Genomic DNA, 23,606 nt, shown 5'->3' on the forward strand with positions numbered 1-23,606 from the left:
CCGCATCCGCATTTCCAAAGCGCGCCCCCGATCTTCTGGTCCGCGACTAAGGAAAAAAGAAATATAACATGTCCTCTTCTTGACCACAATTGCGGACAAGAATAGGCAGTTCTATGGGAGTGCATTGCGGATCCGCAATACACTACGGACGTGTGAATGGACCCTAAGGAACATTTGAGCTGTACCTGTTCTTTGGCTTTTTTCTGCAGCTCTTTTGTCTTCCGCTCATCTTCATCTACTTTGGTAATAATCATGTGCCTTTCATTCTGGAATATAGCAGGTACATAAATCATAGATTGACATGACCGTTTAGATTACGGCAACCCTGTGGTTCTAGAAAAAAAAGGAAGGGGGGGGGGGGGAAACACTAACAGAAGAACACTTGGGCTTCATGCACATGACTATTTTCGGTCCGTGTCCAATACACTTTTTTGCAGAGTGATTCATTTTAATGGGTCTGCAAAGAGACAAAAAACAAACAAAAAAAAAAACGGACTGCATACGGATGTCATCCGTGTGCTGTCTGCATGCAGGCCCTTGTTCCGCAAAAAGATAGAACAGGTCCTATTCTTAACAGCAAAATGCAGACCAAGGACCCATTGAAGCCACAAAGAAAACGGGGGCAACACAGTCATCAGTGTTTAGCGGACCACAAAACTGATACGGTTGTGTGCATGAGGCTTTACATGGTGACCTCTTCATCTGCAGAACTGCTGATTCCCAGGATCCTCTTATGTCATCCAAGATTACCACACCACTTCTCAGACTACCTGATGCACACCGAGTCAGTAGTCTTGGACCAGCCCCGCTCTTGGACTGGCCAGAATTGATCATGTGAGCAGTGCTGGCCAACCTGAGGGACACAGGAAGCGTCTTGGGCTACCAAATCCACAGTATGCACTAGATTGTCCAAGAAGTGGGGCTGCCTTTTTGGATGGTAGCAGAGGAGCCCAGGAACTGGCAAATCTGAAGCTAAAAGATGTAAAGGAGGTCACCAGGTAAGTGTTCTGTCCGTTCCCCAATTAATGTGTATTTATTTTATTTTTACAAGAATCTTTGTAAATTGCTTTGGATACTGAATCATCTAACATCTATATTCCGAGAGGGTATTTATGTTACTTTACTCTTTTACAGATAACCCATCATGGAAACAGACTCTTAAATAAGGGCAAGTGTTCGTGAACCCCCAGAGAAGTTTCACAAACTCACATTTGGGATACTTGTAAATGCATTTGGCAGGGAAGAAAAAGAATACAATGTCTAAGATCCATTTTATTCAAATGCTTAATATGAGCACTCAATGGGTCTCTCTGGAAGACAGATGCTGCATTAAGGTTTACTTTATGGCTATGGCCTCATGCACACGGTCGTTGTTTTGGTCCGCATCCGAGCTGCAGTTTTGGCAGCTCGGATGCGGACCCAATCACTTCAATGGGGCTGCAAAACATGCGGACAGAACTCGTTGCGCCGCAAAAAAAATATAACCTTTCCTATTCTTGTCCGCGCTTTGCGTACAAGAATAGGCAGTTATATTAAAGTCTGTCCGCAAATGTGAAACACACACACAGATGCCATCCGCGGTTTGCGGACTGCAAAACACACAACGGTCGTGTGCATGAGGCCCATGACGTATGCAAATAGCTATGCTAGGGAAACCTGTTCCACAAATCCATAATATGACAGCCATAGAATTCCATGAAAAGAGTTTTTTCTTGCAGATTCCCATGAAATCATGGCATGTTGCATCTTATGATGTATTATATGAAAATAATATAGAGCACCCCAATTAAGAACCATAGGGACTGTCGCTGTACAGGCGGAGTGCACAAGGAGTTAAAGAATTTGTTCGCGTGTATACAAAATAAAAGCTTCAGGAAATGTGAACCAAGCTTTACTCGTCTCACCTTCCCAGCACTGATGCTCCTGGATTTTTTTTTGTTTGTTTTTTAACTGGATCAAGAACATATCTATCATGCTTTCAAGTGACAGATGAAGCCAATCATTGGCCTAAGGGTACTTTCACACTGAGGGGTTAACTGCCGCTGATCGCAGCTCCCTATCAGAGGCAGGGTGTCGGCACCCGCCTCCTGTATTATGTGTTAAAGACGACCTTATATGGCTCCAATTTAAGTAGCACTTACTATTATTCCTGGGCGCCGCTCCGTTCGCCCGCTGTGCCCCATTACTGTTTCCTGCTCCATATGCCAATTACTATCAGAGCAATGGGGAGGAGAGATCAGCCTCTCTCCTGGGCGTTCCTTCTCCATGCGCTGCGCTGGGATTGGACAGCGCTACAGCCAGGGAGAAGGAACACCCACTAGAGAAGCTGATCTCTCCTCCCCATTGCTCCGTTATGAGCAGGCGGGGCAGATCCGGGTAACTTCTTCCCTGCCAGACTGTCCGAGAAGTCCACGTAGAGGCGGCGGAGTGTTGGGAGCGCCCCAGATTACTGGAGGGCAGCCGTGTGAGGGCAAATACCCAGGCGCCAGGACAAAATTCCTGATCGCCATGGCGACCTGGGATTTGTCGAGCCCTGTAATAAGCATCCCTGAGATCCACTGTGGCCATGTAACAATCTGGGAAGAGGTAGTTTACTGCTGACCTGATGGATTACATCCGAAATTTTTCGTACACCAAAAAAACGGTTCAGATATTTTAAAGTTTATTACGGTACAAAAAGAACCATTCGGTTTTTTTTTTGTTTTCAAAGTTGAGCAAAATCCTCTTGCCTCCTCTTGCTTTGGAACTTCCACCAGGGCTTTTTTTGCTAATAGGTAATAAACCTCAAATAATGGCTGGCTGCCTGCCTTGCGGGGTCTGCACGATAGATTTGTGTTGACAGATTTTCTTCTGGAAGCCTGTGAAAATTTAATTTTAAGCCCTCTTTTATAATGGCATTTATCCATTTAACCACCCACTGGAGGCCTGGCGTCATTGGGGCTGCTTTTTTAGGCCTCTGCCCCAGAAAAAAGAAACCCCTTTGACTTTTTTGCCGCTCCTGTATATCGTCTAGATCTTTCTCTTCCCCTGAAAACTTCCCTGTTAAACTTTGGGGCGCAAAGTTTTTAGATGGCTGAGTGATTGAAGGAAAACCCCTCTTTTTATTAGAGGCCTTCAAGAAGATAGTCGAGGACCGGGCCAAATAAGAATTCCCCTTGACACGGAATTCCACAAAGCTTAGCCTTAGAGCTAGCATTTCCGCTCCAGCTTTTCAACCAGGTAGCTCTACGGGCAGAATTAGATAAAGCGGAAGTCCTGGCCAATAATCTTAGGGAGTCGGCTGAAAAAAAATGCGCCATAAAATCTAAGGCATTATAAAAAGAAAGAGGATAAAAACTGCTCCCGGGGGGGTACCCCCTTTAATTTGATCCTCCAACTACTTCATCCATGCCTTAAGGCAGTGATAGGCAAACTGCGGCTCTCCAGCTGTTGCAGAACTACAACTCCCAGCATGCCAAGACTGCCTACAGCTTTCAGCCTACATCAGGGCATGGTGGGAGTTGTAGTTTTGCAACAGCTGGAGAGCCGCAGGTTGCCTATCACTGCCTTAAGGGATCTAGCTACCGAAGTAACGGCAATAGCTGGTTTCAAAGGCCGCCGCTGAGGCTTCCCAATTTTTCTTTAAATAAAGGTCTGCCTTTCTATCCATTGGGTCCTTTAGAGAACCCATATCCTCAAATGGAAGCGCAATTATTTTTTTTGCCATTTTGGCCACAGGGGCATCTAGCTTAGGGGCTCTATCCCAAGAGGCAGTCACCTCCTCCTCAAAAGGGGTATTTACGTTTCACAGAGGGGGAAAAAAATAAAGATTCCCATCAAGCTTTTTCCATTCTTTAACAATAACAGCCTGAATATTTTTATGTACACCAAAGACTTTCTTCTAGGGGTCCTGAACAGACTGCGTCGGCTCTTTGTCATCTAATCCCATAGTAGCTCGCACAACCTTTACTAGGGAATTAATGTTCTCTGTATGAAAAAGTGGCTTCCTCATCAGAGGAGTCCTTTGATGAAAAGCATTCTCCCTCTTCCTCCAATCCAGAAAGTACATCACTGTCGCTGGAGGGGGAATTTGATGCAGTTGCAGAGGTACTAGGGCGGCTTTCTAGCAGACCGCTAACCGACTCCTTAATCTCCTCCCGGATCATCTGCTTGATGCTGCCCATCAGAGACGGAGCTTCCTCCTCCATTAACTTGCTCACACAAGCTTGGCAAAGGGGCTTCGCCCAGGCAAAGGGTAGTTTCTTTTTACATATAGCACACCCCTTGTCCTTAGATCTGGAGACCTTCCTAGACTCCTTAAACACCAAGACACAGAAGATGACCCCCATGAGTAAACAGCCACATGCACATACGGGGATTACCCCTCTTATCCCACCGCAGTACTGGCGTATCATTGGTGGTTTCAGTGGCTTCTGCGTGCTGAGACTGATCCATGTTCAGACACTAGATCTTCCAAATGGAGGAACTGCCCACTTCTTCAGCCAGCAGGGCAGTGAGCCGACTGGGCTTTTCTCACCCGGGCGTGCACACCAGCTTTCCCCCAACTTCCGGCTTACAGGGATAGCTTCCCTCCACTGTTGCACCGGAGGTACGTCACCGTCCAAGCTGCGATGCCTGTGCGCACGCCACTCACGATGCTAACAACCGGACAAGCGACGCGGCCGCAGAGGTAAGCCGTCCTACACACTTTCAAGTAGTTGGGGCGCCCACAGCTCTATCCATTGACGGTTTCCGACTCCCTCCAGTACCCTTAGGATAGGAAACAGAACTGGAGGTGGAGAGGGTGGTCCCTCTTTTAAAGCGGTTTCTGGTTCCTGTCCTAAAGGGTAGGAGGCGGTCTTCTCCATGGGTGCTGTCATAGGCGAGAGGGGAAAACGCATCAGTTTGGTCCCAATGCATTCTGAATGGAAAGCAATCCGTTCAGTATGCATCAGGATGTCTTCCGTTCCGTCCCTTGTACGGTATTTGACCGGACAATATACCACAGCATGCTGCTGTATTTTTTCCAACCAAAATCCCAAAACACTACTGCACTTGGTGGATCACAGCATTAATTTCGATTAAAATGTATTAATGCCGGATCCGGTACCAAGTGTTCCGGAAATTGCTGCATCGCCGTCTGGTTTTCCGATCTGCGCATGTGCAGTTCTTTCTAGCTTTGAAAAAAAATTAATAACAGGAAAGACTAATCCAGTATTTCAATGCAAAAGTCTAACGGATTCGGATAGTTTGCATACGGATTTCTGGAACGGCAACGGAACTGCCTGCCGAATTCTTCTAATGATAGTGTGACTGTACCCTTAGCTGTCACATGTCGTACATGCTAGCATCACTACAGAGGCCAGTGATTGGCTGCATCGGTAATGTGGATGTATGGCAGGTGCAGGAGCTACCGGAGCAGCAACGCTTGAGTGAAGGAGTATTCAAGTGAGCAAGGTCTACTCTGTGATTGCATAACTTTTTCTACAGCTAGTTGTATCTCTTATATTCTGAGACAAGCCCTTTAAAAACTTTCAGCATTAGAGATTTGGGAATACAAACTTCTACACCAAAAAAAAATATTAAAGATGTCAATTAAGAAAACTACATTAACAGTGTTACCCAGTGAAATACAGTAGCTTTGACCACACCATTTCTAAATGCAGAACATAGATAAGCATGCTTATGGAATCCATGTATACTTTTCTCTGGTTACTTAGAAAACAAATTATGATTGAGCAATACTGCAATTTCAGGAGCAATATCCAAAATAGCCTAAATGACAACTTTCATGGGAGTTGTTGGCCTAAACTACAAGTAGGCCTAGCTGAGTAGGCAAACATCCCCAACTCCAGAATTGGAAAAACTTACATTTGGAGACTCTACAGTTTCCACATGGGTGCCTTTAGGAAACCTGAAGAGAAGACAAGAAATGTTTTTTAGAAGTGACTACAATGCACAGCAATAATGAAGTAAAGGAATAACTAAGGCCTCTTTCACACTTGCATTGTCCGGATCCGGCGTGTACTCCACTTGCCAGAATTACACGACGGATCAGTCTTCAAAATGCTTTCAGTGTTACTATGGCACCCAGGACGCTATTAAAGTCCTGGTTGTGGCGCCCTGACGTCACTCTGGAGCGCCCCGGGAGCCGCACGGATGGTAAGTATGCTGCTCCCCACTACACTTTACCATGGCTGCCAGGACTTTAGCGTCCCGGCAGCCATGGTAACCATTGAGAAAAAGCTAAACGTCGGATACGGCAATGCGCCGAAACAACGTTTAGCTTAAGGCCGGATCTGGATCAATGCCTTTCAATGGGCATTCATTCCGGATCCGGCCTTGCGGCAAGTGTTCAGGATTTTTGGCCAGAGCAAAAAGCGCAGCATGCTGCGGTATTTTCTCCGGCCAAAAAACGTTCCGTTACTGAAGACATCCTGATGCATCCTGAACAGATTTCACTCCATTCAGAATGCATTAGGATAAAACTGATCAGGATTCTTCTGACAGAGCCCCGACGACGGAACTCTATTCCGGAAGAAAAGAACGCAAGTGTGAAAGAGCCCTAAAGCAAAACTTTTCCCTTATGTGACATGTCATCACTACGGAGGACACAAAAAAACTGCCAGAATAAGGCAGATCAGTGTGGACCGGCGCAGAATCAGTAAGGCAAATGTATTGGAAATTTGAGTTTAAACTAATAGATATTTTTTTTTAATCCTTTAGGCGTGACAGAAGGAATTAAAGGGGTTATTCCAGTATGAAGACACAGCCGACTACGTGGGCCCAGTGCCCCAGGTATCGATGGAGCTGCGGTCACAAATAGGCGCAACCACTCCAATCGACTATACTGGACGACCAGTACAAGAGCTCTGGTATCTCCAGCAGTTCAATAGTGTTGAATAGAGCAGCAATGCACATGCATGGCCGCTGCTCCATTCAAATAGTGTGACACTGGGCCCCCATTAATATGACCGATCAGACACGGTGGATAGGAGATCAGTCCTAGTAACGCAACAACTCCTTTAAGGGGGCTGTCTGTTCTTAAAAAATAAAGAAAAATGCTTAGAATGGGTAATGTAATAAAAGTAGTAATACGCACCCTCCCATTCCCCTGACGCTTTCTAGGTCATCTTTCAGTCTCTGTACCTCCTGGTACCCCTGACATGGATAATCATTTGAATGGGTTCTTTAATGATATTTACCATAAGTGGCCTGCACGCCTTTAATTTCAAAATGTCATTCTAATAACTTATAATTCAATAATCTGGCTTCAGAATCTTGAAACAGATTTATGTAGCGAAACTCCAACTTACTTCCAGTTCATTGTCTGGTAGATAAGCTTCCTCTGATACCTAGAAAGAGAGAAAAGGGGTTCATCTAACTAGAATGATATACAGACCAGGCACAGAGATAAAATACAGAGAAACACAGACAAAAAAAATACTGCAATAAGTGAAACAGAACAAAAACGCAAAAAATGTTTCAGATCTGATAACATTTCCCTTCTGTAAGCCACATCTAAACTATAACAAATAGAGGTGTAAATAAAGGACAGCACACCGCGTGCTCTTCGCATCCGCACTTCTGTTCCGTGGCCCCGGAAAAAGATGGAACATGTCCTATTCTTGTCCTCAATTGAGACAAGAATAGGCACTTCTATCATAGGGCTGGCTGTCCTGTTCCGCACATCGCCAGCCCTTAGATAACATGCTTCGGAGGGCATTCGATCAGAAAACAGCTTGGACCCCGCAGCAGTAGAGCGGGATTAATCTATAGAATATGGAAATCTGAAATTAAAGATACAGACCCAGTACAAGGTTCTAGCTGTAGAACTTTTTTCTCTTCATCTTTTAAAAATTCATCAACAGACCCTCTGGAAGAAAAAGGAAGTGATGGTTCATATGTGCAAGGAATTTCAAGTAAGATACAGACAAATTAAAACGCCATGGGTTCTGTCTTCTGTCGGCAATAGCGGGTAACTGGTATGTCAGAGAACTGAATCTCTGTGGCCGCTCCTCTGTGCGGAAGAACACTTCCATTTTTTATAGAAGCAACTCTGACATCTGAAACACGTATTTCTGCATGTGCAATTCTACATTAGAAAATCTTGGTAAAAAAAAATAATAGATTAGCAAATTGCCTCCGGGATACAGTCCTGTATGGGAAAAATCTGTGGTTAAAGGGGATGTTCAGGATTTACATATTAATGTCCTAACTTCAGAGGTCATCAATATCGGGTAGGCGGGGATCCAATTCCAGGGCCCCACCGATCAGCTGTCTAAAGAGGCCGCATGTGATTTGTGAGCACATAGGCCTCTTCCTTGGCCAGTGACATCACCGGAGCGCCGTGCGGCCTGCTCAAACAGGATAGGTCATCAACATCAGATCAGCAGGGGTCTCAGCACCCCAGGTGATGTGATACTGACTACCTATCCTGAGGAAAGGCCATCAATATGTAAATCCTGGAAAAACCCTTAAGGTGAAACCCCAGCTAAAAGTCTCTGTCTTGAACTCAACTGTTGCTATGTGTGACTTATTTTGCGACAAGTAGTGACTAGTTAAAGGGACGGTTTGGTCAGAAGAGGTTCCCTCTGTTTCCTGGTCCTGCTCGACACGAGACTATGACTGTTCAGTCAATCACTGGCAGAGCTGGGTCACCACTGTGGACAGACATTGGCAGAGCAGTTACACTTTCTATGTCGAGAGAGAATCGTCAGAACGGGAACGTCAGGGGATCGGCGAGGCGAATATGACCCCGTTCTATTTAATCTGTTGAGGGGTCAAATTTGTCACCCAGTTATCCATCACTTAGGTCTCCCTAGCAGTCACAGAGAAACCTCCCACTTGTTTGAGTTATTATGAAACTATTAGTCCACACTTTGGATAATCCCTTTAAATGTCTGACAACATGCCACGTCTAAAACATGCCCCCCCCCCCCCCCCCAATATCGGTGACGAAAGGGGGTGGTGGGGGCAATAGCAGACTGCGATGGGACGAGCTTCCCTAGCGTCACCCAAAATGCTACTAGGGAGGCTCATCCTGTCATGGCATATTAGCATTATTGGATGCTTTGATCCGCACGACAGGGAGATGCAGCACTGGCCATGCTGAGATGAGATCAGGCGTGAAGCAGGTTCCGGGGAGCGAGACAAGTATAATCTATATGAGGGGCCTGGGTATTGGGGGGGGGGGGGGGGGGGGGGTATGCTTTGGATAACCCCTTTAAGCATTCCTGATCTACAGGTTACCAAACAACAATTTCAATAGAAATCTACATAGCTAGCAGAATAGGAATGACATAGGATTCTTACAGAAATGTAAAGGTTTTATTGGACACTTACACAATGTTATCAATAAAATCTTTCTGATCCTCAGGAATGACAGGAGCGACTGGAGCCCTGGGTGCATCAGGTGACACGTACAGGTAACTCGTCGTGCTCGCACCATTTGTGTGGTAACGCTTATCCTCCTGCTGATCTCTGAGCTGTCTTTCCTCCTCTTGGTTCAAGTATGGAATACCTAGGAGGGGAAAAAAAAAAAATTGTCATTTCCCAGCACAGATTTTGCTCAGTCTTTGTAAAAGATTTCAGGGAAAACTCACCGTCACGAAATACTTTGTTAAAATCAAAACCCTGATTAGCTAGAAAATCTATGCTCGAGCTCTGGAAGACAAAAACATGAGATACACTTAATACTGTCAGAGGACCTTTGGAGGCGATAAGAAAATTAGGCCTGGTTCACATTTGCATTGTGGCCTCCATCTCTATCAAAAACAATGGTGCATAGACAAGTCACAAAACGGATAAGGCTCCATTCACACGTCTACAATTCTGTTCCGCATTTTGTAGAATGGAATTGCGGACCCATTAATTTCTATGGGGCTGCCGGATTTGAAATTGCGGATCTGCACTTCCGGGTCCGCAATTCGGTTCCAAATCAAATAAAAATAGAACATGTCCTATTCTTGTCTGCAATTTAGGCATTTTCTATTAAGTGTCGGCGATTTGCAGAACGCACATTGCCGGTGTTCGTGTTTTGCGGATCCGCGGACCCCAACATTGGCACCCAAGGAACCTCACTGACTTATGATGGGTCCATTTGGTTCTACATGTTCCTAAAATTGTACAGGATAAACTGGCCATACATTTTTCTACAAGCACCGATTTTGACTGACAGCTTGCCTCCCAAACTACTCCCTATACACATGTACACTCAGTTTAGTCAATCATGAATGTTTTCTCAATGGGCATAGAGGAATATGCCAATGCCTGACACCTCTGGCATTGGCTCATCTCCTGTGAGATCCAAAAGATAGTGCATGTTGTGTCTGGACCCCACCATACACATTAGATGGTCAAGTCCTTGATCTTTGGTCAACATTCAACTAACGCCAAATGCACACGTGCCCAACACTACTAAATTAAAAAGGTCCTGCTCCTGCACTCAGCAGGAGACAACAGAAATTGTGTATTACCAGTTCTGCCCTCTCCTGGGCTATGCAGTGAATACAGGATGCAGCTATGCCGCATCCTCTATAGGAGCTCACGATCACGTGATCGCTGTGTGTCTTGGGGGCAGAGCAGAATTGCAGGGTTTTAGCAAACCCCGATCAGCGCTGCTGTGTACAATACCCCCACAGGGGGCTGTTTAACCCTGTAACTAGTCTTTTAATGACCTGTTGGGGACGTATGTGGCAAAATTATAATAAAGGAAGAACTTCTGCTCCTCCTTCCTGCTGGTTCCACTGCTGGCTTTGGCTGAGAAACCGGTAGGAAAATCTGCCCTAACCTCCTCCAAAAGACTGTGTGAACTTAGGCCCAACGGTGTAACTACGTAACCAAATGAATCCCGCTAAAGAGTAGAACATACCTGACAAACAAACTTCTTGTCTGGCGAATGTCTATTGAATGGTCTTGGGAAAATATAAAAATTAAATGTTTTTATGATGTACCTGCAAGCACCAAAAAATTACGGTCAGCGTATCAGAAAGTAAAGGGAACACCAAAAAATGAAGTAAAAAGCAACATACTTGGCTTCCGTGTCGTCATACTTAAAGGTGCACAGCCCGAACTGAAATAACAGAAACTCCATAGAGTGCTGCAAAATTGGAAGAGAAAGTTAAAATTAGCTGCAAAACTGTAAGCAGGAGAATACACAGATATATAAAAATACATTGGAGACTGTAACCGACTACCTTAATGGGGTTTTGCCACAATTGACATTTATCAACTATCTACAGGATAGGTAATAACCGTCTGATGGCTGGGGACCCCACAGATCACTAGCACAGGGTCCCAGAGCCCCCCTTTCCTCCTGCATGGCCGCACTGAGGAGAAGTTAGAATGGAGTGTCGATCGAGCATGCACACTGCCGACTTATTCAAAGTCTATGGGACTGACAGACAGACAAGTACAGCCCTTGACCCAGAGGCTTTGAATGGTGTGGCAAGACACATGCCCAACTAGCCTGGCACCTATACATCGCCCTGCTCCCGTAAAGAGTCACCTGGACATGATCAAGATAAGGTTTTTAGCTTCAGGAAGTAAAAACCCCTTTAAAGCTGCTGCTGCACTATGACCCAGATACAACAAATGGCGAAAATTCAGGCCGCCTAGACCCGCACCAATTTTAAGGGTGCAGATTTTGTTTTTGCCCCACACAGATTTTTTTATTTTTTTTTGGGGGGACGGGGGGGGGGGGGGACACAATAAAAACAATATAAGGGCTCATGCACACGACCATATGTATTTTGCGGTCCTCAAAAAATGACATCCGTGCGCATTCCTTATTTTGCCAAAATGAACAGCTGGCCCCTGATAGAACAGTACTATCCTTGTCCGTAATGCAGACAATAATAGGACATGTTCTATATTTTTTTTCTTGCGGAACAGAAATACGGACATACTGAAACGGAATGCACATGGAGTAACTTCCGTTTTTTTGCGGATCCATTGAAATGAATGGTTCCGCATACAGTCCATGAAAAAAAAAAAAAAAAAAAAACGGGACGGACACAGAAAGAAAATGCGCTCGTGTGCATGAGCCCTAATACAGTACCAGCATGAGATTAGATAAACCTCATGAACACTTGGCTTTTTATTCTTAGGTGTGGAAATAGTGTGCATTTTTAAATCTGCAGCATGCCGAGTGCTTGTGCGATTCTGCACCTTCTGTAGAGTGGTTTTCCCCAGACTTCAATGGGGCCGTCATCATAAACAGAAAATCGGCACCAAAAATACATCAAAATTGTGGAAAACTAGTGCAGATGTGTGTGTTTTTTGTGCAGTTCTGGTGTGGATTTCATACAAATAAATCTGCACCATGTAACTGCAACCTTAGGCTACATGCACACGACCGTTCCATTTTTTGCGGTCCGCAAACCGTGGATCCGCAAAAAAACGGAAGCTGCCCGTGTGCCTTCCGCAATTTGCGGAACTGCGGCCCATTGTAGAAATGCCTATTCTTGTCCGCAAAACGGACAAGAATAGGACATGCTATGTTTTTTTGCAGGCCACAGAACGGAGCAAAGGATGTGGACAGCACACGGAGTGCTGCCCGCATCTTTTGCGGCCCTATTTAAGTGAATAGGTCCGCACCTGAGCCGCAAAAACTGCGGCTTGGATGCGGACCCGAAAAACGGTCGTGTGCATGAGGCCTTAGTCCAAGATTTTCCGTCAGAATTGTGGCACAATTTTTGTGCAGAATGGTGCATCTTAGGCTACTTTCACATTTGCGCTTTTAATTCAGGTTTTGAGATGCGGCAGAGAATCAAAACCTGCAACACGGAATGTACTCCGTATGCATTCCATTTCCATTTCTGTTCCGTTGAAAAGATAGAACATGTCCTATTGCCCACAAATCACGTTCCGTGGCTCCATTCTAGTCAATGGTTCCGGAAAAAAATTAACGCATTCGTATGTCTTCCGTATCCGTTCCATTTTTGCGGAGCCATATATTGAAAATGTTATGTAAAGCCCAATTTTTTCTATGTAATTCCTGTATAAGGATACTTTCACACTTGCGGCAAAGTGATCCGGCAAACATATGCCAACTGATGGCATTTTAAGCCTCTCCTCCTCTCCCTTCCAAGCTTCTATGGAACACCAAAAAGGCAGCCAATAGTGAAGTACCGTCATGTAAATTGGAGTAAAACTGGTTTTATTGTGCTCACAATATACAGGTATAAACGAGCAATGTACAAAGGATCAATCACCCGACCTGGGTTTCGCTCAGTCGAGCTCCGTTTATATTTATCACATTTTTACCGGTTCGGTCTGCGCATGGGACGGATCCGGCATTAATACATTCCTATAGGAAAAAATACCGGAAACTGCATTCAGGCAAGTGTTCAGTTTTTTGGGGCCAGAGATAAAACCCTAGCATGCTACGGTTTTATCTCCATCCTGATCAGTCAGAAAACGACTGAACTGAAGACATCCTGATGCATCCTGAACAGATTGCTCTCCATTCAGAATGTATGGGGATATGCCTGATCAGTTATTTTCCGGTATTGAGCCCCTAGGACGGAACTCTATGCCGGAAAAGAAAAACGCAAGTGTGAAAGTAGCCTATGCAGAACGTAAAAAAAAATGCAATGGAAAGAAAAAACTGAACTGAAAACACTGCAAAAGCCATACGGTTCTGTGAAAGAGGCCTTACATTGGTTTTAAATGCCGGATCCAGTTTGTTACGTTTTGCAAACCGGACACAAAAGGCAACTGAAATGAACTGAAAATGAATGGGGACAAAACTAAACCGTTTAAATTCAGGTTTTGAGATCCTCTGCTGGATCGCAAAACCTGAATTATAAAACGGAGATGTGAAAGTAGTCTTGGGCTACTCCCCTATCCTACAAAGCCTGTCCCTTTTCAATGAAGTCTGAAAAATTGTGCCACCAGTTACATGGCCTAACCACAGCTCAGCCGCATTGATGTGATTGGGGCCGGGCTGCAATATGAAGCACAGCCGCTGTACAACGTACTGCACTGCCCTTGGTGAGCTGAGAGCAGGCCGCAGCGCTACAGTGAGCTCCGGTGCCTTCTCAAACCGCTGATTGGAGAGGGTCCCGGGTGTCGGACTTCCACCAATAAGATACTAATGACTTATCCGAAGGATAGGTCATCAGGTAAGATCTCAGAAAACCCCTTTATAACCCTTTTCTGACGGAGCGATTTTTTGTTTTCATTTTTCAATCCCTACCTTCCTAGAGCCATAACTTTATTATTTTTCCGTTCACATAGCCGTATGATTGCTTGTTTTTCGCTGAACAAATTGTACTTTCTAATTGCAACATTTAATATGGCATAGAATGTAGTGGGAAGCTAGAAAAATTGGGGGGGGGGGGGGGGGGGAAATAAAAATAAAAAAGTTAAAAAAATGAGATCCCTGTCTATGGCTTTTGTTTTTACAACGTTCACTATGTAGTAAAACTGACCATGTCCCTTATTCTCCATGTCAGTACAACTGCAGCAATATCACATTTGTATAGTTTTAATCAGCAACCACCTCCGCAACTCCAGCTGTTCTAAAACTACAACTCCAAGGATCCACCTTTCACTTCTATGGGAATTACAAGAACTGTCGCGTAAGGGAGCATGCTGGGAATCTAGATTCAGAGCAGTGGAGTGCTGAAGGTTGCTGGTCCCTGCCCTGTACATACATCACTATATTACAATTCAGTGCTGCCACCTGCTGGCCTGAATTGTAATATACAAGTAATGAGCCTAAAAGCCTAGAACAGACTCTGGCTTATCACTTACAAGGAACACCTTCACCGATCTCAGTCCAGGGGAGGCGTTCCTGCACTGGAAACGCAAGCTTAGCTTTTTGTTGGCCTCTCATATGCTGTGGTCACATTTAACCATAACATCTAAGGGGTTAAAAGTCTGCGAATGGCATTGCCTTCGATCGCAGTCATTAGCCAGGAATGTTTTTTGTGCGAAACAGCAGGCACACTATTGCTATGGCGCCCACTCCACTCTGGAGCTGGTGCCATATTTTAAGACCCGACAGGCTACTTTCACACTAGTGTTTTTCGCTGAATCCGACAGGGCTCAGCAAAATCGCTTCCATTACAAATAATACAACCGTGTGCATCAGTTATGAATGGATCCGGTTGTATTATCTTTAACATAGCCAAGACGGATCAGTCATGAACTCCATTGAAAGTCAAAGGAGGACGGATCAGTTTTCTATTGTGTCAGAACTGTTCTTGCTCCGCATCCCAGGTCGGAAAGCAAACCGCAGCATGCCGTTTGCTCTCCACTACGAGAACTGAATGGAATGCATTTTGGAGCATTCCGTTCTGTTCAGTTACGTTTTGTCCCCAGTGACAATGAATGGGGACAAAACGGAAGCGTTTTTTCATGTATTGGGACCCTATGACGGATCTCAATACCGGAAAACATTATCGCTAGTGTGAAAGTAGCCTGCAAGACTCACTGTACTTTCACACAATTTTATTTCATTTACTAGAGAATGGTTTAACTAGCAAATTTCTAAGTAACTTCATTTAAAAAATATGCCTGTATCTACCTGCAAAAAAAAAAGCTATGAAGTAATGGCCACTGGGGTCTAACTAAGGCTACTTTCACACTCTCCTTCGGTGCGGATACGTTCAGATAATACAACCGTCTGCATCCGTTCATATTATCTTAAACATAGCCAAGACGGATCCGTCTTGAACACCATTGAAAGTCAATGGGGGACGGATCTCAGAAACGGAAACCAAAACGCCAGGGTGAAAGTAGCCTAACTCAGAAGACTGCCGAGAGGAAGTGGGGCCTGTCAGAGCCAGCTAAGATCCTGATCAAACTGCTTCTGAACATCACAGGAGCCTCCTGCCTTTCTGGAAGTGTGAGTTATCCCCCTTATCCGCTTTCTCATCTCACTAGAAGAAAACCAACATAGTGGGAAGTCAGGTCACTGCAGACAGTACTGGCTTCTGAGAGAAAGGCATTTAGCTTGAAAGAGGGAATGATATGGGTGAAAGACTTTAGGGAAGCCCAAACAAACTTTCTTCACAGTTATGATTGTACAGGGTGGACCACAAAAACGTAGCCCGCCTCCAGCAATATTATGACAAGATGAACGAGCAAGCTTTTTTTTTTTTTTTTTAGTCACCCGCAACTCACAAAAGATGCTGAAAGTGGTCCCCGCACATCCATGCATCTTTGGGCACGGCGGATTACGTTGGCTGATGCAGCTCTATTAGTGATGCTGCGCATAGTGTTTGTGATGTTTTCCAGGGGATGTAGATTGTTAGCGGACACGGTTTTAAATTTCTCCCGTGCCAGCGAGTCCCGTGGGGTGCGGCATGTTGCCCCATCTTGTTGAAAAAAGCAGGACATTTTTTCTTCTTCAGCATCACTGATGGAAGAGCTGCAAGCAGTATCAGCTAACATAACCCAACGTGCCCAAAGATGCAGAGACCTGTACGGGGACCACTGTCAGCATCATCTGTGGCTTGTGGGTAATATAAAAAAAAAAAAAAAAAAAAAAAAAAAAAAACCACACTTGTTTAGTCATCTTCTCCTATCGCTGGAGGCAGGTAACAGGATGGGCCACCCTGTACAAAGAAGCACAGCCATTATGTAAACTTTTTGGGAAAACTCAGGTACGCTTTAAAGAATGTGACCCAGCGTTTTGATCAGAAGATCAGAAGTATATGCTGCCCTCAGATATGGTATCCTAAAATGAGTGACAAATTCCATGCAAGATGTGTGAAGTTATACTGACCTCCTTCAGCTTCTTATATCTCTCCTCCGGTGTGTCCAAACTATTTGTTAAAGCTGTGAAAGATGGCCCGTCACTAATCCCTAATACACAAATGACAAGAAGGAAGATCCAGCATGTTATTATACAAGCAAACGATGCCAAGTCCCAGAGACAAGCCAAGGAACCGCACCATCGGCAGATTTAGATTTTCATGGATAAAACTAACCTGATGACATCTCATCTGACCCACTTACAATAGGCAGTAAAAGCAGGGCATGGCTTGTTTTCGGGGCCATTTTCTAATAACCTGAAATAGCTCATTAATGATGCACTAAGACCAACGTCATGTGCGCAGGGAATTGGGGGCCACAGATCTCACTTTTCCCTCTTGCAGGCATCTAACTGAGCTCAGCAGTATCAGTGCCAGCATGTAATGCAGAAAATAATGTACCAGAATTAAAAAGATCCAGCCATAATAGAAGGCTTCATGTAGAGATCTCATAAGAATGCTGCATTAAAATACGACTTTTATGAGATCATTTAATGGGATATTACTGGATCATAAAGTAGGATACGCCATCATTTTTATTATGGGGCCCAGAGCACCGCGGTATAGAGAAAACACAACAATTTATTCCTACTATTGGCGAGGGTCCCAGAGGTCGTAACCCCAATGATCAAAGTGACGGCATATCTGCAAAGTGTAGATTTTTTTTATTTTAAAGTTGCAGTTACTATGCTGGTATTGTATTATCCACAGGGTTTTGCACAAAAAAAAAAAAAAAAATGTGCAGAAAAACTGCATGTAATCCAACCGCAGTGTGTGCAGGTAGCCAAAGGGCTCCATATAAGTTCCAGGAACTAGTACGGTTTGTCTACACCAATTTTTATTACAAAATATCATAGAAGAAAATGATATATACAAATATACATTTAAAAACTAAAAGGACTCCACTATCCCACCAGGGAATACAGGTGAAACGTGAAAAATTTGAATATCGTGCAAAGTTCATTTATTTCAGTAACGCAGCTTAAAAGGTGAAACTAACATATGAGACTTATTACATGCAAAGTGAGATATTTCAAGCCTTTGTTATAATTTGGATCATTATGGCTTACAGCTTATGAAACCCCACAGTTTTGAGGTCCCCTTTGCTCAGGGGCTATGGATTAATTAGCTGACTAGAGTGTGACACTTTGAGCCTACAATATTGAACCTTTTCACAATATTCTAATTTTAAGTTGCATTACTGAAATAAATTGACTTTTGCACGATATTCAAATTTTTGGAGTGTCACCTGTATATCATCGGAAAAATCACCTATTGTTCAAATCAGGTTTCCATGTTAAAGGGAATCTGACACCAGACGATATAGGTGGCGACATGAAAAAGTCAAAATAACACCAACATTTATTTTTAAAAAAATATATATCTAAAGGGTGTTTAGATAGTGATAGTTATGATACTTCTCGATATGCAAATTATTGTATTTATTTTAGTAATACAGTGCTTCTATATTCCGCAGCGCCCTACAGACATACCGTAAGCATCCAGCTGTCCCCAACAGGGCTCACAATCTTAGTTCCCGCCTAGCAGTATGTCTTTGGAGTGTGGGAGGAAACCCACACAAACACATGGAGATGTTGCTTGCGAAGGCACCAGTGCTAACCACTGAGCCACCATGCTGCCATTTCCAAATTAGGCATTTGGTGCAATGAGGGCATCACCATTGCTGCCATGGCATGCTGCTCACATGCTGGGTTCCTTTCTGTGGCTAGTCCCTCCCTAGCTGCTTTGCCACCATTTGGCCCCGTCAATCAAAGCTGCCAGAGAGGGACTAGCCACAGAAATGAGTGAAGCTTGGGTGCAATAAGAGCAATGGTGACATCTTCATTGAACCAAAGAAATAGTATCATGACTCAGAAATGGAGCCTTTGATAAACAAAGCAAAAAAAACAACATTTTGATTAGGTGAAAACTGCGATACAAAAACCACTGGTTACTAATTCCCTGTAAACATTTTTAACCACTTTAAGTCCGCCCATAGGATATAAACGTCCTATGGGTGGACCTCTATTTCTGAAAGCACGTTTTAAAACGTCCTTTCAGAAATAGCAGCTGCACGCTAATCGTGCAGCTGCTGATCGGGTTGCCCGCTGTCAGTGACAGCAGGGCAACCCAGAGAGAAGGCAGGGACAGTGCCCAGGTGTCCCTGCCTTCCGGATCACTGCATACACAGCGCTCACCGAGCGCTGTGTCTGCAGAGCAGGAAGCGCTGTGCGCTTCCTGTTCCGGCCTGGCGGTCATGTGACCACCGGGACCGGAGAGAGCAGGAGCTGTGTGAGGTCTTAAAAGAGACCTCGATCAGCCCTGCTCTGAGGCTGTACAGCGCAGAATCACGCTGTACAGCCTCTCTGGGGGGGTGCATTTCTTCTGTAACTGGGGCTACTACTATGTCAGCCCCAGTTACAGGAGAAATCAACAGTGAAAAAGAAAAAAAGAAAAAGTGAAGCAAATGTCCCCCAGAGGTCTTGTATGACCTTATGGGGGACGAAAAGTGTAAAAATAAAATAAAAAAAATAAAGGGCTGAAATTTTTTTTTAAAAAGTTTCACATGTAAAAAAAAAAAAAAAAAAAAAGGTCCCCAAGTAAGGAATAAAAAAAAAATAATAATAAATAAAAATAGAAAAAAATAAGACATATTTGGTATTGCCATGTCCGTAAAAACCAGCTCTATAAAAATATCACATGAGCTAACCCCTCGGGTTGTTTTGATAACAGCGTCTAATATACCTGCTACCTGGTCCTCTGGTGGTCCCTTTTGTTAGGATCGACTACCAGAGGACACAGGCAGCTCAGTACAGTCGCTCCAAACACCACACTACACTACACCCCCCGCCCCCCCCCCGTCACTTATTAACCCCTTATAAACCCCTGATCACCCCATATAAACTCCCTGATCACCCCCGTGTCATTGATCACCCCCCCCCCGTGTCATTGATCACCCCCCCCCCCGTGTCATTGATCACCCCCCCCCCCCGTGTCATTGATCACCCCCCCCCCCCGTGTCATTGATCACCCCCCCCCCCGTGTCATTGATCACCCCCCCCCCCGTGTCATTGATCACCCCCCCCCCCCCTGTCATTGTCATTGATCACCCCCCCCCCCCGTGTCATTGATCACCCCCCCCCCGTGTCATTGATCACCCACCCCCCCCGTGTCATTGATCACCCCCCCCCCACGTGTGCATTGATCACCCCCCCCCCCGTGTCATTGATCACCCCCCCCCCCCGTGTCATTGATCACCCCCCCCCCCCGTGTCATTGATCACCCCCCCCCCCGTGTCATTGATCACCCCCCCCCCCCCGTGTCATTGATCACCCCCCCCCCCGTGTCATTGATCACCCCCCCCCCCGTGTCATTGATCACCCCCCACCCCCGTGTCATTGATCAACCCCCCCCCGTGTCATTGATCACCCCCCCCCCGTGTCATTGATCACCCCCCCCGTGTCATTGACACCCCCCCGTGTCATGATCACCCCCCCCCCCCGTGTCATTGATCACCCCCCCCCCCCGTGTCATTGATCACCCCCCCCCCCCGTGTCATGATCACCCCCCCCCCCCCGTGTCATGATCACCCCCCCCCCCCCGTGTCATTGATCACACCCCCCCCCCCCGTGTCATTGATCACCCCCCCCCCCCCCGTGTCATTGATCACCCCCCCCCCCCGTGTCATTGATCACCCCCCCCCCCCGTGTCATTGATCACCCCCCCCCCCCGTGTCATTGATCACCCCCCCCCCCCCGTGTCATTGATCACCCCCCCCCCCCTGTCATGCTCCATTCAGACATTTTTTTGGCCCAAGTTAGCGGAAATTTTCTGTTTGTTTTTGTTTTTTCTTACTACGTCTCATATTCCACTAACTTGTGTCAAAAAATAAAATCTCACATGAACTCGCCATACCCCTCACGAATCCAAATGCGTAAACATTTTTAGACATTTATATTCCAGACTTCTCACGCTTTAGGGCCCCTAAAAAGCCAGGGCAGTATAAATACCCCACATGTGACCCCATTTCGGAAAGAAGACACCCCAAGGTATTCCGTGAGGGGCATATTGAGTCCATGAAAGATTGAAATTTTTGTCCTAAGTTAGCGGAAAGTGAGACTGTGAGAAAAAAAAAATAAAAAAATAAAAAAAATCAATATCCGCTAAGGCTACTTTCACACTAGCGTTCGATCGGATCCGTTCTGAACGGATCCGATCAGAATAATGCAGACGGAGGCTCCGTTCAGAACGGATCCGTCTGCATTATTTTTAGCATATAACAGCTAAGTGTGAAAATAGCCTCGTACGGATCCGTCCAGACTTTCAATGTAAAGTCAATGGGGGACGGATCCGCCTGAAGATTGAGCCATATTGTGGCATCTTCAAACGGATCCGTCCCCATTGACTTACATTGTAAGTCTGGACGGATCCGCACGGATCCGCACGCCTCTGCACGGTCAGGCGGACACCCGAACGCTGCAAGCAGCGTTCAGCTGTCCGCCTGTCCGTGCGGAGGCTGAACACCGCCAGACTGATGCAGTCTGAGCGGATCCGCTCCATTCAGACTGCATCAGGGCTGGACGGCTGCGTTCGGGTCCGCTCGTGAGCTCCTTCAAACGGAGCTCACGAGCGGACCGACGAACGCTAGTGTGAAAGTAGCCTAACTTATGAAAAAAAAAAAAAATAAAAAAAAAAAAAAAATTCTATGAACTCGCCAGGCCCCTCATTGAATACCTCGGGGTGTCTTCTTTCCAAAGTGGGGTCACATGTGGGGTATTTATACTGCCCTGGCTTTTTAGGGGCCCGAAAGTGTGAGAAGAAGTCTGGGATCCAAATGTCTAAAAATGCTGTCCTAAAAGGAATTTGGGCACCTTTACGCATCTAGGCTGCAAAAAAGTGTCACACATCTGGTATCGCCGTACTCAGGAGAAATTGGGCAATGTGTTTTGGGGTGTCATTTTACATATACCCAAGCTGGGTGAGAAAAATATCTTGGTCAAATGCTAACTTTGTATAAAAAAAATGGGAAAAGTTGTCTTTTGCCAAGATATTTCTCTCACCCAGCATGGGTATATGTAAAATGACACCCCAAAACACATTCCCCAACTTCTCCTGAGTACAGCGATACCACATGTGTGACACTTTTTTGCAGCCAAGGTGGGCAAAGGGGCACATATTCCAAAGTGCACCTTTCGGATTTCGCAGGCCATTTTTTTACACATTTTGATTGCAAGGTACTTCTTACACATTTGGGCCCCTAAATTGCTAGGGCAGTATAACTACGCCACAAGTGACCCCATTTTGGAAAGAAGACACCCCAAGGTATTTCATAAGGGGCAAGGCGAGTTCCTAGAATTTTTTATTTTTTGTCGCAAGTTAGTGGTATATGAGACTTTGTAAGAAAAAAATTAAAATAAAAAATAATCATCATTTTCCGCTAACTTGTGACAAAAAATAAAAAAGTTCTATGAACTCACTATGCCCATCAGCGAATACCTTAGGGTGTCTACTTTCCGAAATGGGGTCATTTGTGGGGTTTTTCTACTGTTTGGGCATTGTAGAACCTCAGGAAACATGACAGGTGCTCAGAAAGTCAGAGCTGCTTCAAAAAGCGGAAATTCACATTTTTGTACCATAGTTTGTAAACGCTATAACTTTTACCCAAACCATTTTTTTTAGCGAAAAATTTATATATGGATGTCGTTTTTTTGCAAAATTTTACAGCTGAAAGTGAAAAATTTCATTTTTTTGCAAAATCGTTACATTTCGATTAATAACAAAAAAAGTAAAAATGTCAGCAGCAATAAAATACCACCAAATGAAAGCTCTATTAGTGAGAAGAAAAGGAGGTAAAATTCATTTGGGTGGTAAGTTGCATGACCGAGCGATAAACGGTGAAAGTAGTGTAGTGCCGAAGTGTTAAAAGTGCTCTGGTCATGAAGGGGGTTTCAGCTAGCGGGGCTGAAGTGGTTAAAGTGAAACAAATAAAAAAAAAAAAAAAAGTATACATATTAGGTATTGCCGCGTCCGTAAAAACCAGCTCTATAAAAATATCACATGAGCTAACCCCTCAGATGAACACCGTAAAAAAAAAAAAAAATGTCAAAACAAGCAATTTTTGTCACCTTGCATCACAAAAGGTGCAACACCAAGTGATCAAAAACGCGTATGTCCCACAAAATGGTACCAATAAAACAGTCACCTCATCCCGCAAAAAATGAGCCCCTACATAAGAAAATCTCTCAAAAAATAAAAAAAACTATAGCTATCAGAACATGGACACATTAAAACATAATTTTTTTGTTTCAAAAATGCTATTATTGTGTAAAACTTTAATAAATGAGAAAAAGTATACATATTAGGTATCGCCACGTCCGTAACAATCTGCTCTATAAAAATGTCACTTGACTGAACCCCTCAGGTGAACGCTGTAAAAATAAATAAATAAATAGAAACTGTGCTAAAACAACCAATTTTTTGGTCACCTTGTCCCATAAAGTGTAATAATGAATGATCAAAAAATCATATGTACCCAAAAATAGTACTAATAAAACTGGCACCTTATCCCCCAATTTCCAAAATGGGTCACTTCTTGGGAGTTTCTACTGTAAGGGTGCATCAGGGGGCTTCAAATGGGACATGGCATCTAAAAACCATGTGGAGTTCCTTTTCTTCTGCGCCCTGCCGTGTGCCCATACAGCAGTTTATGACCACATGTGGGGTGTTTCTGTAAACCGCAGAATCTGGGTAATAAATATTGAGTTTTGTTTGGCTGTTAACCATCGATGTGTTAAAGAAAACATTGGATTAAAATGGAAAATCTGCCCAAAAAGTGAAATTTAAAAATTTGATCTCCAT

At 44.6% G+C, this 23,606-nt stretch overlaps 1 protein-coding gene across 2 annotated transcripts in view; it reads right to left on the bottom strand.

Moving 5' to 3' along the window:
• The window catches only part of PARN (poly(A)-specific ribonuclease), a 116,389-nt gene that overhangs the window by 81,138 nt on the left and 11,645 nt on the right, over positions 1-23,606 (bottom strand). For both annotated transcript variants that reach the window (XM_044303387.1, XM_044303386.1), the window contains exons 3-11: positions 16,721-16,800; positions 11,013-11,080; positions 10,853-10,934; positions 9,585-9,645; positions 9,325-9,502; positions 7,790-7,855; positions 7,296-7,334; positions 5,851-5,893; positions 186-266 (exon numbers count right to left, since the gene is read on the bottom strand). In XM_044303387.1, the coding sequence (XP_044159322.1) occupies positions 186-266; positions 5,851-5,893; positions 7,296-7,334; positions 7,790-7,855; positions 9,325-9,502; positions 9,585-9,645; positions 10,853-10,934; positions 11,013-11,080; positions 16,721-16,800 (698 nt within the window). The remainder of the gene's footprint in view (positions 1-185; positions 267-5,850; positions 5,894-7,295; positions 7,335-7,789; positions 7,856-9,324; positions 9,503-9,584; positions 9,646-10,852; positions 10,935-11,012; positions 11,081-16,720; positions 16,801-23,606) is intronic.

Source organism: Bufo gargarizans, chromosome 8, assembly GCF_014858855.1.
Source record: "Bufo gargarizans isolate SCDJY-AF-19 chromosome 8, ASM1485885v1, whole genome shotgun sequence".
NCBI classification, from domain to species: domain Eukaryota; kingdom Metazoa; phylum Chordata; class Amphibia; order Anura; family Bufonidae; genus Bufo; species Bufo gargarizans.